Genomic DNA, 15,512 nt, shown 5'->3' with positions numbered 1-15,512 from the left:
ATAAATCAAAGAAAACTCGTTACAGATTCGACGAGAAAACCAAATAAGTTACAGTGTATTTTCGTTAAACAGCTTGTAGTACGATGAATAATTTTATTCTCGTACATAGAATGCGATGCATCTTCGTATGCGCGTTTATTTTATAAGGCGAGAAATGGCAAACTTGGTTATAAGTAGCATTAAGAAAAAATTCTCTCGTACGTAGCTGGTGAAATATTGTATAAATAATTTTTAGGTAGGTACACGAAAGTCTCGGCGTGATAAAATGCAAGTCACATACTTTATACCCAAAAAATCACCAAAATCAATACGAAAACTTCTCTAAACAAAACTCGATGCGCGAAAAAAGCAAAGAAAAAAGAGGAAAAAATCTCGTAAAAGGAGAAACTGTCAAGGGATATTTTTCCTTATCCTTTTCGGATAAATCTCTCAAATACAAGTTATGTATTTCTGAAAAACCAAACAAACAAAACCGAAACTATCGATTTTGAAAATTCAACTATGATAATCATTTTTTCCTCTTCAAAATTCAATCATTTTTTTAAGCAACTGCCAAACGTAATAATTCTTTTAAGCTTATCTGGGATATTTCAATGCCGCTGTATGTTTTTTACCCGAAAAATAAAAATAGAAATCCGAAACGATAAACCTTAAGCAACAAGTGAGAGGAAAAAACCGTCGCAGCAAGCTGCCATATAATAAGACTGAATTTTTCAAACGAAAACTTGGCGAGGGTTGTTTGAATGGGAGAAATTTTTCAAAAAAATCAACTGAGTAGGTACCAAAGTGAAATGTTGAAATTTCTGTAAAACGAGAAGGTTTGAAATGACGAATTTTCAAGTTAACTAGATGGACAAAATTACTAAATTTTTCGCGTAATTATGTAGGCTATATGTAGTTGTAGGCGAGCTTGATTCTTTGAAATCTTCCTGAAACAGTTGGAAAACAAGATCTTTCTGAAAATTAGTTACTTAGTGATACTGTGTACAAAAGTTGTATAAGACTATGACTAATGTTTGAGTTTAAGATTAAAGAGTTCCATTATGTAGCAGAAAGCAAAAGTAATATGCAAAATATGGAAAGACGAGGGTCTTTTAGAAGTAGAATTATAAGAATCCGAATGAAGAAAATACATCTCTGCTTCAATGTGAGATAATTTAAGTCGTCGTAATTGTCAAAAAATGATCCGGGGAGAAAATTTTTATGGTGGAATGAATTTCTAAAAATAAGAAAAAAATATTCTGGACTGAGTCTATGCAAAAATTGATCAGCCTTAGGCCTTAGAATAAGTTAATAATAATTTTTATCAAAATTTAAAAACTTTTCTGAACTTTGACAAAAAAAATGAAATTTTCTGTCACTTCAATGTCGTCAAATTTACCCATAGTTAACCCCCCCCCCCCAAAAAAAAACAAGTATATTCAAAATGTCCCAAGATTTAAAAAATATTCTAATAAAAGATTTTTTTGATTTTTTTCTCCATAAAAGTACATAAGATCTCAAGATTCACCTTCTTCTCCCCGCTCTTCTCTGCCCATTTCATCATTTTATTCAAAAGAACCAGAGAATTGTCAAAAAAATTTCACGCAACATCTAACAAGGTTCGTGTAGTTCACTGAATTCCAGAGTCAATGCATTTTTGTGATTTTTTGACTACTTTTTTGAATTTAAAAAAAATCGATGCAATTATAACCTGCAAAATTTTAGTTTCTTTCCTCGCCTACTCAAGATTTTGTACAACTATCTCATTGTTTTTGAACAATCATTTTTCAAAAAATTAATTAAAAAGTCAAGTGTCCTAAGCATTAGGATCAAAAGAAAACTTGTGATTTAAAAACGTTTTTCCGATATTTTTTCGAACTATTATGGCATAAAGTTTGAGAAAATATTTGTCTTATTTTTTGCAGTATTTTTGTTGTGCTTATTTTATTTATTTTTATATTTTTTTGGTGCTGTTATTTGTTGGGCTTTTTTTTTATTGAGCTTGACTTTCGTTGGGTTTATTTTGTGATCATTTTTTTTGTTTTTTCAGATCCCATTATTTCTCAAGCTGCCATTCTAACTTTCCAAGCTTCCCTGCATCCGAAATAAACTATTTCTTTCCCATTCTTTACCTTGTAAAAGACTCGTACAATTAATAATTCAAATTTGATTAAGAGATACAAATACGTACTTCAAGATGAGAAAATTTCAATTTTTAGATCCACCTACTACAATAATAAAGACAATAATTTGATAGATCCCAAAATAGGTAACTACTACGAGAAAATATAAACTTTCTCGTTCATTTTCCGCGTACTTAATACTAAATGGGAAAAAAATAGGTATCCGCCTGACAAAAATACGTAATCTACGGTACGAAACGAATCCTCGAGGATAAATTTGGCATTGACATTGACAATGGTAAAATTCAAACAAGCGAAAAGCGCAAAAATATTAATTAAGCCTCCATCAAAACGGTTCTTCTCGTTAAAAAGCGTCGTAAAAAGACAAATTTACATAATTACAACAACAAATAGAAATTGGCGAATTTCAATTAATCTTCAAAGTTGAAAAAATTTTAATTTTCTGATCGAAATCTTACAAAGAAAGGCAAAAGAGGATAAGCTGTCAGAAAAATAATCATTGCGGAAAGTTTTTCAATTAAAACTTGAAAAAAGAAATTTTTCATCGGTATAAATTTGAATTCGGTCCATTTTTATTACCTCGTCGTCGTTTTTTTCCCTCTGTGTTTAGCGCTTTGCTGAATTGTAATAAATTTCATCTTGATCTCTTAAATTGATGTGGCTGTAATAACGAAAGATGAAACGTTTCACTTTCGGAAATTAATGACTTTTCTTTTTTATTTCGGCAATTCCGAGTAAGACTGATGGGCTATAAAGAAACACGACGCGACGAGGGGCCGGTAAAGGCAAAAAAAAATATCTATAACGAATGACAATTAATCGCGTTTAAAAACTTGTAAACTTAGTCAATTTACAGGTAATTTACGCGAATCGTCTAAGTCCTTTACTTTGTTTGATAAACCTATCTCTCTCTCTCGTTGGCGTCGCTCATCGTCGTCGCAAGTTGCAAACAACGAGTCAAATTAATGACAGCCGATTTTCACACAGTAAATATTCAAAGCAGCTAGAGGTTAGAATAACAACGACCAAACTTCGAATCAGCCTAAATAACTATTATCCTTCGAAACATTCGCTTACGAGGAAATACAATTTAGATAACTCGCTTCACTTTGTACTATATGCAGATATATAATCTGAATATATGCCGTTGAAACATAACCGTTGTATTTGATTACCTCTTTTCTGCTACATACAATAATGGTAAACGAAAGGGCTAAGCGTCGATACGTTTAATTAAAATAGAATTTACTGGCGATGAGATTTTTGACAGGCGTTTCTAACCGTAACCGTATTGTAATGTCTTTTCTATTAGACGATATCGCAGAAACATATACAAGATTTTGCAACGCTCAACCTCGACTAAAGCAACGATCACATTCGATAGAAATTACCATAAATACTATAAGGAAATCATCTCTCTATCGTTGTACAAGCCATTTTCTCAAACAACTCCTTTGGGGAAAATTTTTATCCTCATACACTCACGCATTTTAGGTATTCGAGGTTCGCCAAATTGCTTCAAACGATATCTTCAAGTTTCAGTTTAAATAAACTTATGTCATTATATCAAATATTAGTTTCATTTTTATGAGAATTGAAGACAGGCTGCAGAAGTGAATACTTACAGTATGGTTAAAACAGTCTATAATAGGCCGAAATTGTCATTTGTGATTATCAGTTCGAATCAATTCGAGTAGGTATTCAATGAAATTAGACTTAAGTAAATGTCTACTTCATTGGAAGCCAATTAATTTTCCTATTGAACTGGTCACTTACCTGAAACAAATCGAATAAAAAGGCATGCATAAGTGAATTGAATGAAATAATAATTAGGTATTGAAACTTATGTTGACACTTTAACGTTACAAAACAAATTCGCCAGTTATAAAATTACTTAATAAGTAGGCATAAAAAAAAAACAGAAAGAACTTGAATTTTTGAAAATTTTTGAGAAGGAAGATCTCATTTTATCTTTTGAACTTACACTCTCCGATTTGAACGAAATCAAACTGGATTAAAAGAACATGTCCTAAAACCCACATATACCCAAAATTTCAAGAACCAAAGTTCATTTTTGGATTTTTGACGAATTTTAGAGAATTGAAAAAATTCACAAAACTGTTTCAAGAGCAATTTTCAACAATTTTTGTAAAATGAAATTGTTTCGAGCAAAGAGAACCAATTGTGAATATTAAGTAGATACCTTCAATTCAACTCCCACACATCAACAAATATTAGTTTTGAGAAACTCTGGAGCCTCCAGCGATTTTTAGATTTTCCCCAGAAATTTCAAATCCTTCTAAAAGGGCCAAAAATGAACTTCAGGGCCTATAACTTTGGTTGGTGCGAAATTCTAGAAGTATAAATTCACAAATAAATTTTTGATCAATTTTGTAAATTCCAGAAAAAAAATTTAATTAAATTTTTCCAAGAAGGTATGCAGCGAAAATGGTCGAAACGAAGCTCAATTAGCACTAATCAAAGTTATACGAGCTCAAGTTTATTTTTGGGCCATTCAGAGTGATTTGAAGTTTTTGAAGAAATTTGAAAACTCGCTAGGGGCTACAAAAAGTCAAATTCATATGTGCATTGCTTTCGCGTCGAATGATCATGTAGACAAACCACGACGGCATGTTTCCGAAATACTCGCTCGTGAATTCGTGATGTACAAATAACATATTTGAATTTTTTTTCACATTTTCTGGAATTTATAGAACTGGCCAAAAATCCTTTTTTGAACCTGCACTCTTAGAATTTTGAGGTAACCGTCTGAAACAGTTGAGAGGGTGCTCAATAGGCATCAACTAAAGTTATTGAATGCTGAAGTTTATTTATACCCTTTCCAGAGTGATTTGTAATTTCTGGAGAAAATTGAAAAAATCACTGGAGGCTCCAGAATAGCCCAACATCAGTATAGCTGTCGATGTATGGGCGTTGAATAGAAGAAATTATTCATATTGATTCACATTGCTCAAAAAATTTTACACATCTATGAAAAAGTTTGAGAATCATTCTTGAAACAGTTTTTTTAGATTTTTAAAATTTTCAAAAATCCGTAAAAATGAACTTTTGCGTTTGAAAATATATTGTTTGCACGGATTTGAGAACATGCTCTTTCGTTCTAAGGTTAGCTTTGTTCAAATTGGTGAGTGTGAATTAAAAATGTTTCATTGTCAGCTCATTTAACCGAAAAAATTGAAAGTCATCAATTTTGCTCAAATTTGAGTTGAAACTTACCTCAAAATTTTTTTAAAAGTTAGTCCCCTTGTATACCTACTTAGACTTACAGGATCTCTCTAGAATGGAACCTCACATAATAAATTGAATTTTTTGCAATTTGTCAGTATTTTCCTATTTCAGCCATTTTTCCACTCAGCATCAACTAATCCATTGTATTTTATTTTTGTTTCAGGTGAGTACGAATTTTCGCTGTGAATACTTATTGTACGTAGGGAGTTCTCCATAAGTATGAAAATAATTAAGTGAGTCATTTCTATAATTCTAAATGCATATTGGTACCGCTACATTCCAAAATGTTTCCCCCTCCCCTGAAACTCAAAGTGATGAGGTCTTCACCGAATTTGGTCGAAATCCTTAGAACCCTCACCTTCTTCCAAACCACCACAATCTGCATCTAGTAAACGACTTATGCAAGCATCACCAGAAACGTCAAAAAGCATAATGATTCACCCACACAAATTCCAAAGTCCACATCTCTATTCTTCAATGGTCGCATGACTTGATGAGAATTCGTCTTACATATTTCTATAAAATAATCCTTATTCCTTCACGTACCTATTTTGTATCCTTTCTCAAAGAAGTTCCCAGGAGTTTTATGATAAAGTCAATTTAAATTTTAATCATATACGTGACTGGTGAAACATTTTTTCAACCCAGAGGAGGATTATTAGCACACGTCGCATTTCCTGCAACGGTAAAGTAATTCGTTGGTACCTAAAGCTGATAATATGTACTTCATTTTGAGGTAACCGATATATTGGAAAAACATTGCAGTCGATCGAAACTCACCGATAGTTCATTAAAAAGTGTATTAAATTCTATATCTACAAATACATGATAAAAAAAAACTTGTCCGCCGAATTCCTACTTCTTTCATAATCCTTTCTCGTGATACGAAATTTAAAATTTAAATTTTTTGATAAAACATTTTAAAAATTTTTACAAATTTATAAATTAACCAAAAGTCGATCTGTCTTTCATCAAAAATTAAAATAAACAAGTTCTCGCTACGTCCAAAATTATTTAATTAAAAACTTCATTAACTGCCACTACATTTCTCAAATTTACACCACACTCCTGATTAGTTCAAAAAAGTTTTTCTTTCTTCAAAAAAGTATCTACCTGCTTATTTCAACAGACTTGATAAGATCAAAGATACCTGGCTAAAATAAGTTAGAACGAACTCTTCGAAAAAAAACGGCAAAAAAACACGACGATAAAACGTCGGAAAAAAATTAGGGAACTGTGTTTTCAAGAAATTAACCTTAGATGAAAGGCGAAAGGGTGAGTTGGAAGAATATAAAAGGCTTCAATAAAATAACCTTTTCTCGTATCTTACGCTGCCCCAGCCCTATCTACATTGTTTCAACTTTTAAATAGGAAATTTTACCTGCCTTTTTTTTATTCGATTATTAATTTATTTTTAAGCCATTAGTTTTATTTTTTGACAGCCGCAAAATATTACCTAGCGGAGAATTGGTCATTTTATTTTTTATAAGAGAACGAAAATTTCAGTCTTTGCTGGATGAAATATAGATTTCTTTTTTAATTAGCTACTTTTTCTCGTATACCGAATAGGAAAATGTTTGCCCCACTCTTCTTTTCCTTATTGAGTACTATTCAAAACACTGTTTTCTTCTCGTATTTTCCCAATATTTGTTGACTTTTAGTCACGAACAGGTCACTCTGTAAATTAAGAAGAAACGTTTTAGAAATCGAAAATTGAAATTTCTACAGCTCGTACAATATTTTAAGGTCGAATGAAAATTGAAAAAAATACTCGTATACCACCACAACTGATTTGTATTCCTTCCTGATAAAATACAAAAAGAATTGATTTCCCATTATCTCGTCTGCAGGATGTATTTAAATATCTGAAACCGTAAATGCCTCAATTCCCTAAAATAAATAAATAAATCTATTTCCACAAAGAAACCCACCAATCGAATCGATCCAACAAAATTTTCCCAAAGAAATATACGTACCTATACAATACACATTTATCCAACCAAACATGGCGAATTTCCGAATTACAAAATATACGTACGTACGTACAAACAAAACTTACAAAATCGTCAAACCATAAAAACTACTCGCAATAAAAACTTTTATTGCACCGATTCGTCCTTTTAAGATTAGGCCAAAGCTGTAACAGTTTTATATACTGGCCACCGCCGTCTTGTTAAAATTGACCAAAATAGTGAGAATTTTCTTCCATCGGAATCCTTATTTATAATGAAGTTGTCACGCCGAATGTCAATGAACGTGACAATCGTCGAAATACGCATTATCTCATAACACAGAGTTTAAATTGAAATAAAAATAATCGTCTCGAATAAATCGAATCTTTATCTGTTTGATTTGGAAACTACCCAACGTTATAATATTGAAGTTCCAATTTTTAGGGTAAAGTTTTTCCCATAGTATAACAAATTATTAATCGAAATTTTAACCAAAATTCCTTACCAAAAGCAAATATTAACTGGAAACTTATTCAATTCGGTAGCGCAGATATTATGCTTCGATTTTCTCAACATTTCTTAATGGTTTTCAAAAGCAAAATGTTTGTGTATTGGAATGAAATTTGCCTATATAAGGTACCTAAAAATCGAGCATACTACTTAAGCATCTTTCGAATATATTTGTAGGTAGATTTTAAATTGATTGTAAATCATCTGATCTGTACCTAATTCCATTACTCATTATTCTCAAGACACAAATTACAAATTTTAACGTTCTTCTGATACGATTTTAATCGTTTTAAATGATTTTTAACTTTCTTTAACGAGAATTATTTTACGTAAAAAATTACGAAAAAGGAACTTTTAATAATAACAACTTCATTGACCTTTACAATGACCGTAGTCGTAAACATAGTGAATAAAAGTTCACCTGAGTTCATCGATCCAAATTGATTTTTTAAAGTCACCGAGTTAAAGATCAAATAAAAAATAATCGCGTTCGAATTAAAATTTTAAAAAATCAATAAATGTATAACAAAATTATTTATTCCTTGACAGTTTCATTATTTGAATTCGTATAAAAAGCTTTCATGGTCCAACATTTGCCCCTTGAAGTGTGTAAAACACACCTAAAAATCGTCAACTTGACTGCCTTTCTTTGGTGTACGTATTTTGTAGGTGGGGGAGGAGGAATATCACAGGATGAATAATTTACTCGTTTCTTTTCTAAAAAGAAAAGAAGATATTTAATAGTCCAAAGTCGTCATTATACCATAAGTTAAAAGTTTTTATGCGGAAAAAGTGCAAAATGATGTTACAACACAGGTACGTGCTAGTAATTAATTTCGAGTAAAATGAACTCGTCGGGAGAAAAAAAATGCTGAAAAATTATTCACTTCTGCACTTCCATTCCCTTCGAGGCCATCCATTTCTTTGTATTCTTCACAATTATAAATAATGAAAAAAGTTCATCTAAACGAACTCTTCAAATAAACAACCTTTAAATACTCACTTATACCTTCTATCCCTCTCCCCAAAACACAAAGTATAATGAAACTATTTAAAGCATATCCGCGAATTTATTCTACATATATCCAAGAAAAGTTTCGTCCACAAACACCTATACTCACACGCACATGCAGATGGTAAAAAAAAAAAACAAATAAAATAGAAGCAGGCTTTTTATATGTATGTACAATATGAAAAATTATGTAGGAAAAATAATGCTTCGGATATGAGAAAAAACTGCATCACGTATAGGTAAAGGCCTAGGATGGATTTTTTTTGAATTTTATAAATGTTGAAATATAAAAATATCATCTTTTGTGCAGCTTGGTAAAGTTTGACAATGACGTCGCCTTTTATTTTTACCAGCTCGTCTTTGAAATGGTTTATTTGCCGGGTTTCGGCAAATGTCAATTTTCATTTTTCTCCTGTCGATGTTATAAAAGAGGTTGGCTTTACCTATTTGAGGTAAATTTTATTAAAACTGTTACCGAATAAATTCTTTGCCTTGTTCATTTTTTTTTTTCAATTTTATAGCTCTGAGAGTGGATTGGAGTGAAGGTCGCATTATATTACCCGAAAAAATAAAATTCATGATGAAAAATTGATCGATTTGAAGCATGAAAATTATTTCATTTGCGGAGGATTTGTTCTGTCTAACGGGATTTAATGGGTTTGTATAAAAAGAGGCTTAAATGAACTTAGACCTTTTTTAATGGAGTACTAAATTATGACGTTTTCAGACTGCATACCTCGTATTATTAGAAAAAACGTAGAAACACTCACCTGGTTTGAAAGAGAACAAACTATGAATTTTGTAAATTGGGTTTTGATTTATGCAGATTATTGACGGGCTTTCCAATAAAACCAGCTATCATTGGTTTCGATCGATTACCTACCTACTTATAATGAGGTTTTCGACACTCAACTACCTAATGATAAATATACAAATAATAGATCGAATACCTAAGATAATGTTAAGTACCAACCAATCCAGTTCAACTCATCTACGCCCGAAAAAAATGCCAACCTCTTAAACATATTTTCCACAGAGGCTTGGACGCGAAATCGTGAAAATTGACACCAAATATCGCAACCAAAAAATGTCTAAATAAAAATGACGAAATTTATGCTAAAAACTTTCCACCAGAAGCACCTTAATCTTGAAGAAGATCTGGTCAATCGCACCAAAGTTATCCATAAAATCGACTTGTCGAGCAAAATTTACAGAGATTTTTTAACAGTGCTTTGCATCAAGTTGGAAAAAATGTACCGACAAAGTGAATCTTATACGCAAGAATATCTATTATTCATGAAGTCCGCGTATTATGTGTATTTAGATACAGCCATTTCATTTGAATTCCACGTGCCAGAATATTTTTTTAACGCCTGCACCTGTTGTTATTTGACATTTTGGTATGGCAACTTGCCCGACGTGAAAACGTAGAGAATACAGAAGGAAACATTTCTATTCGGAGTCAACGAACATGTGTTGCACTCTGGCGGCAAAATACATGTAACACATGTTATCATGCTGAAAAGGGGACATTTCCATACTCACGCACGCTTACACACGCGCACACACGACTTGTCGAGATGCGAATGAATGCGATTCTCTGCAAAAAGTCCCCCTTTCAGCAAGTCGATGGTGGCGCCGCCACGAGATGTTAACGCCGAATCGAATAATACGCATAAGGAATGTGGATTGCCCTCCCCCCGCCCTTTTTAAACAAGAGAAATAAAAGATTTTGAAAATTGAAATTATGAATTCAAAAAACTGACCAGGTGTGCAGGTACAGGTACAACCCCCGTAAAGTTATATCTTCGATTTCAACGTCAATGGCTTCTTGGAGAAACTAGGTTCCTATCTCTTAAACATGAGTTGTTTTCCCCCAAAGTAAGGTGTGTAGAGGTTTTAGCGAAAAATCCACGATTTTTTTGGAAATGCTCCTTTTTTGAAGGCTTATATTTCATTTTTAGGAAGTCAGGACCCTCGAGGATAAAAAATGTTTGCCCGATTTCAAATAGTAAAATTTGAGTAGACCCAAAAATCAAAAAACAAAAAAACAAAATTCCACCAAAGTAACCCGGAAAGTTTAAATTTAGTATTTACCCTATTTTTGACCCCTCCTCCCAAATCGATTGGATAAGGCTTCGGAGCGTTCTAAGCAATTCTGAAGCATCCTTAAAAATTTTTGAAAGTTGAAATTTCCACGAATCTTCACCCAATGAAGTTAGAAAGCTGAAATCAACTTTAAATTTGAAATTTGGATTCATTGCTGAGTTGATTGAAAGAACTTTTAATCCATCCTAGACCCTCTCGCTATTTTTTAAAAACTCTAGATTTTCAAAAAGTGTAATAAAAATATCCTTTGATTACTATTTCACGTAGGTACAAATCTCAGTTTCTACGTCAATTTGGTGAAATAATGATTTTTTTAAATTTTTGACTGAAATTTGATTTTTTAAAATTTGCCAAAAATCGAAAAGCACTTTAGCATCTGAAATTTTGGTCGACGATGTACTTTTTGTATGCTCTTTCAATTCAGATTTGCCCGACTCAAAAAATTTTCATTGAGTAGGAATGCCTCTCTCATTAGATTTGATACGTATATGATGGGACTCTTCTCCAATAAATTTTTTTAAAAAAGTACATTTTTACCACAATAGTTTATTAATAAATAATAATGTTACCTGGAATTAATAAATAAAATAAATATAAGTAAGTAGAGCAAATAAAATTGAACAAAATTATAAAAAAATTACGGCTTAACCTATTTTTTAGAAAATCTGATCTGAAGACAGGTTATTTTTAAAATGTCTCTTCATTCTACATTAATTTTTTTCGGCAGGTTTTGAAATTTTTCACATAGAACTAGAATTCTAAAATTATTTTACCGACTTTGCCGTGAAACGGAAAAGTAAGGTATTGTATTTGTCATGATGGTTGAGGATTTGAGTGGGGGTGGGTTTTCTTGACGTTTTGAAGTGTGCTGATCACGATAAGACATATGGCGCAAAACGAGATAAGTTTATATGTATATTTATTTATTTATATATTCATATATCAATTTATGTATAAATTTGTGTCACGCTGAACTCAAAAGCTCCGAACTTTAAGTCGAAACTGATGATGGCAAAATATTGCTTTGATACTGAACTAGAGAAATTTTTAATTTGGTCGAAATCGGTTCAGCCGTTTACGAGATATGAACGTTTAAGTGTGTTTCAACGTTATGGATAAGCAGAAATTTGTGTAAACCCTTATATCTCGCAAACGGCTCACCCTCAACAAACAGATGGGGTGGTTAGGGTGTGTAGGTTGCAGATTGGTACGCCGAAGGTCGGGTGTTCGAATCCCGCGCGAGTCAAGAGGAGAAAATTTCTTGTTGATTTTTTTGTTAATTTTTTTGTTAATTTTATCCGTCCAAAATTTTTTTGCCATAAAAAATCAAAATTTTTCAAAAATTTCTAGTGTAATTTTTGTTTTAACAAAAAACATTAAGTTTTTGGTAAATAGCCAGTAAATTTTGATAATTTTTTTTTTTTTTGTTAATTAATAGTAATTTTTAGTAAATAAAATGATTAGTTATTTTTGGTGAATTACTCGTAATTAAAGTTGGTCGAAAATTTTGGTAAATTGCTTGGGTAATTTTTGGTAAATTGGTAAAGTTTGGTAAATTGGTAAAAACCTTTGACAGTAAATTACTGGGGTAATTAAAATTCGGTAAAAAATTGGTAAATTAGTGAGGAAATGTCTCGTAAATTACTGAGGTGAATGTTGGTAAATTGCTGGGGAAATTTTTGGTAAAATGGAAAATTGGTAAATTAGTGGGTAATGTCTGGTAAATTACAGAGGTAAATGTTAGTAAATTGCTGGGGTAATTTTTGGTAAATTCGTAAATTTTGGTAAAGTGGTAAATTTTGGTAAATTGATAAATTTGGGTAAATTCGTAAGTTTTAGTAAATTCGTAAATTTTGGTAAATCGGTAAATTTTGGTAAATCGGTAAATTTTAGTAAATCGGTAAATTTTGGTAAATTGGTAAATTTTAGTAAATTGGTAAATTTTGGTAAATTGGTAAATTTTGGTAAAATGGTAAATTTTGGTAAATTGATAAATTTTGATAAATTCGTAAATTTTAGTAAATTGGTAAATTTTGGTAAATCGGTAAATTTTGGTAAATTGGTAAATTTTGGTAAATTGGTGAATTTTGGTAAATTGGTAAATTTCAGTAAATTGGTAAATTTCAGTAAATTGGTAAATTTCAGTAAATAGCTAAATTTCAATTCTGGATAAAAATTAAGCCATTAAAAACCTCTAAATTTTGGTAAATCAGTAAATTTTGGTAAATTGGTAAATTTTGGTAAATAGGTAAATTTTGGTAAATCGGTAAATTTTGGTAAATCATTAATTTTTGGTAAATCGGTAAATTTTGGTAAATTGGTAAATTGGTAAATTTTGGTAAATAGGTAAATTTTGGTAAATAGGTAAATTTCAGTAAATAGGTAAATTTCAGTAAATAGGTAAATTTCAGTAAATAGGTAAATTAGTAAATTTTGGTAAATTGGTAATTTTGGTAAATTGGTAAATTTTGGTAATAATTTTGTTTTTTGTCAACAATTTTCCTGATATATTATTCCACTTGTAATATGACGGTTACGTCTTCATAAGTACGCTAATTTTTATTTGAAAATCAATTTCATAAAAGTGTAATATGATGGCTACTTATGATTGACTATTTTATTTTGTCGATGTTTTCGACTTTTCGTATTCATTAAATCGGTAAATTTGGGTACTTCCGCGCATTTTGATAAATTGGTAAATTTTTAAGTAATGTCTGGTAAATTACTGAGATAAATGTTGGTAAATTACTGGGGTATATTTAGAGCAAAGTCGGTTGATCTTGCGAACTGCGCAAGATGTTTTTTCCAATTCCACTGAATACGAGACCAGAACGAGCCCTTAGTAAGCAGTTATTCACTTTTTATACTACTATGAGATTTCAAAAGCGTGCCCAAGCAGCTCAATTTGATCTTCAATCAACATAAAATCATTATCTGCAAATGAACTTTCTGTCTATCATGTCTTTGAGTATATTACTCAAAGCTCGCGTAGCAGGTTCTCCTCCATTGTGTAAGACCTCTTCAATAACCGATTCTGTGGTTTCATTCTCTGAATGATATTCACTGGCATTGCGAATAAGTATCCCATTATCATTAGTAATAAGTAATTGCAGAAAAAATGATGCCAACACGTACGCGAAGATGGATTTATCGATAAATTCTGATAATATTTCATTCTTACTTGGAATTTCGTTCTCAACAAACGTTTCTTTTAAAGCGGTATAATATTCGTTTACCAAGGAATCCCAATGTTTGTCTCTGGTATCTTGATCAGCATTCACGTACAAAACTTTAGCCAAATCTATTACAGGTGAACCATAACGAAACGTTGCCATGTCTATCATAATCGCATCATTTGGAACATCATTTTCGTATTTGAACATAACGTTGTGACTTAAATAATCGCCGTGAACGATCACCGAAAATGGATTATTTCTGTCACCAGTCAAAATACTTGCCAATACATCTGCGGCATTTTCCAGAATTTTTTGCAGTTGTGGAATGTATTCGACGTAAGTAGGATCTAGCTGCAGATGATCTAATCCACGTTGAACTCCAAATGCCAGCATATCGAAAGATTCCTTGTTCAATTCTCGACAACTTTCTAAAAAATTTCTGGCCAATGGATAAAATAAATTTGGCATGGATTTTTTTGCTTTATAGGAATAAGCGTGGAATTGTCCGAGTTTACGCATCATTAAATTTAGATGTTGATAACTGAGGAATGATTTTTTCTCCGACATTGTGTAACCTTTAGATTTTAAATTTTCAAAAATTAACGTCGATTGATCTCCTTCAGCGTTGAATATCATCTCACCGTGATAAAATTTCGGAAACAATGTTGAAAATGTTGCATCGAGAGTGTTGAAAGTTGGCATAATTTTCGTATAAAAATTTAGTTCGTTGATAAAAGAAAATGAAAGAGTTAACTTCGCTCTGAAGGTGTTTAATGCACGTTTTACAACAACTGGTTCTGACTTACAGACATTTCCACGTTCATCTTTGTAAATTATTTTCCCATAGAGTTGATTCGAATTCAATCCATCTGCGGATGATTTATTTTCATACGACTCGTCAGTTTCAAATTCTAGATATGTGGATTCTTCGCCGAGAATATCAGCACGGTTTGTACACAGATTGCGAAGCACATCGTTTAGCCAATTTTTTTCCATCATGAGCACCATTAAAATCACTTTTTTGAAACGTGAACACCTCTCGAACGATGAATATGACCGCGACGTTTTACAGAAATTAAAGAAATATGTACGTACCAACATTTACAAAATTCGGAGAACCATCGTGGTCAGGCCATAGCATAAAAATTATCATACAAATACTAGATAATTAGATGTGGATCGTAGTGGGTATGGGCCTTTCTGGATCACATTCAAACCAGTTCAGCAAGCCCCTCCTAATTGATTTTTTATAGATTTAGTGATTTTCTTCGTCTTTTCAATAAGTCAATACAAATATAAATTAGTGATGAGGAGCAACAGATGAGTGGTTTTTAAAACTCGACATTTTTATTTAGGATTAATTTTAAGACCTAGAACA

At 31.7% G+C, this 15,512-nt stretch overlaps 2 protein-coding genes and 1 long non-coding RNA gene across 4 annotated transcripts in view; 1 reads left to right on the top strand and 2 right to left on the bottom strand.

Moving 5' to 3' along the window:
- Window positions 1-15,512, bottom strand: part of LOC135848147 (uncharacterized) — a 129,379-nt gene that overhangs the window by 50,872 nt on the left and 62,995 nt on the right. The gene's annotated exons all lie outside the window — the stretch shown is intronic.
- LOC135848145 (arrestin homolog) overlaps window positions 1-15,512 on the top strand; it is a 216,332-nt gene that overhangs the window by 138,455 nt on the left and 62,365 nt on the right. The gene's annotated exons all lie outside the window — the stretch shown is intronic.
- LOC135847019 (uncharacterized) lies at window positions 13,426-15,500 on the bottom strand. The gene has a single exon (XM_065366397.1). The coding sequence runs from the start codon at window positions 15,233-15,235 to the stop codon at window positions 13,889-13,891; it is 1,347 nt and encodes a 448-aa protein (XP_065222469.1). The 5' UTR covers window positions 15,236-15,500; the 3' UTR covers window positions 13,426-13,888.

This window comes from Planococcus citri, chromosome 5 (assembly GCF_950023065.1).
Source record: "Planococcus citri chromosome 5, ihPlaCitr1.1, whole genome shotgun sequence".
NCBI classification, from domain to species: Eukaryota; Metazoa; Arthropoda; class Insecta; order Hemiptera; family Pseudococcidae; genus Planococcus; species Planococcus citri.
Note: the sequence above shows the minus strand (reverse complement) of the source record. Positions and strands in the feature narration are given on the sequence as shown.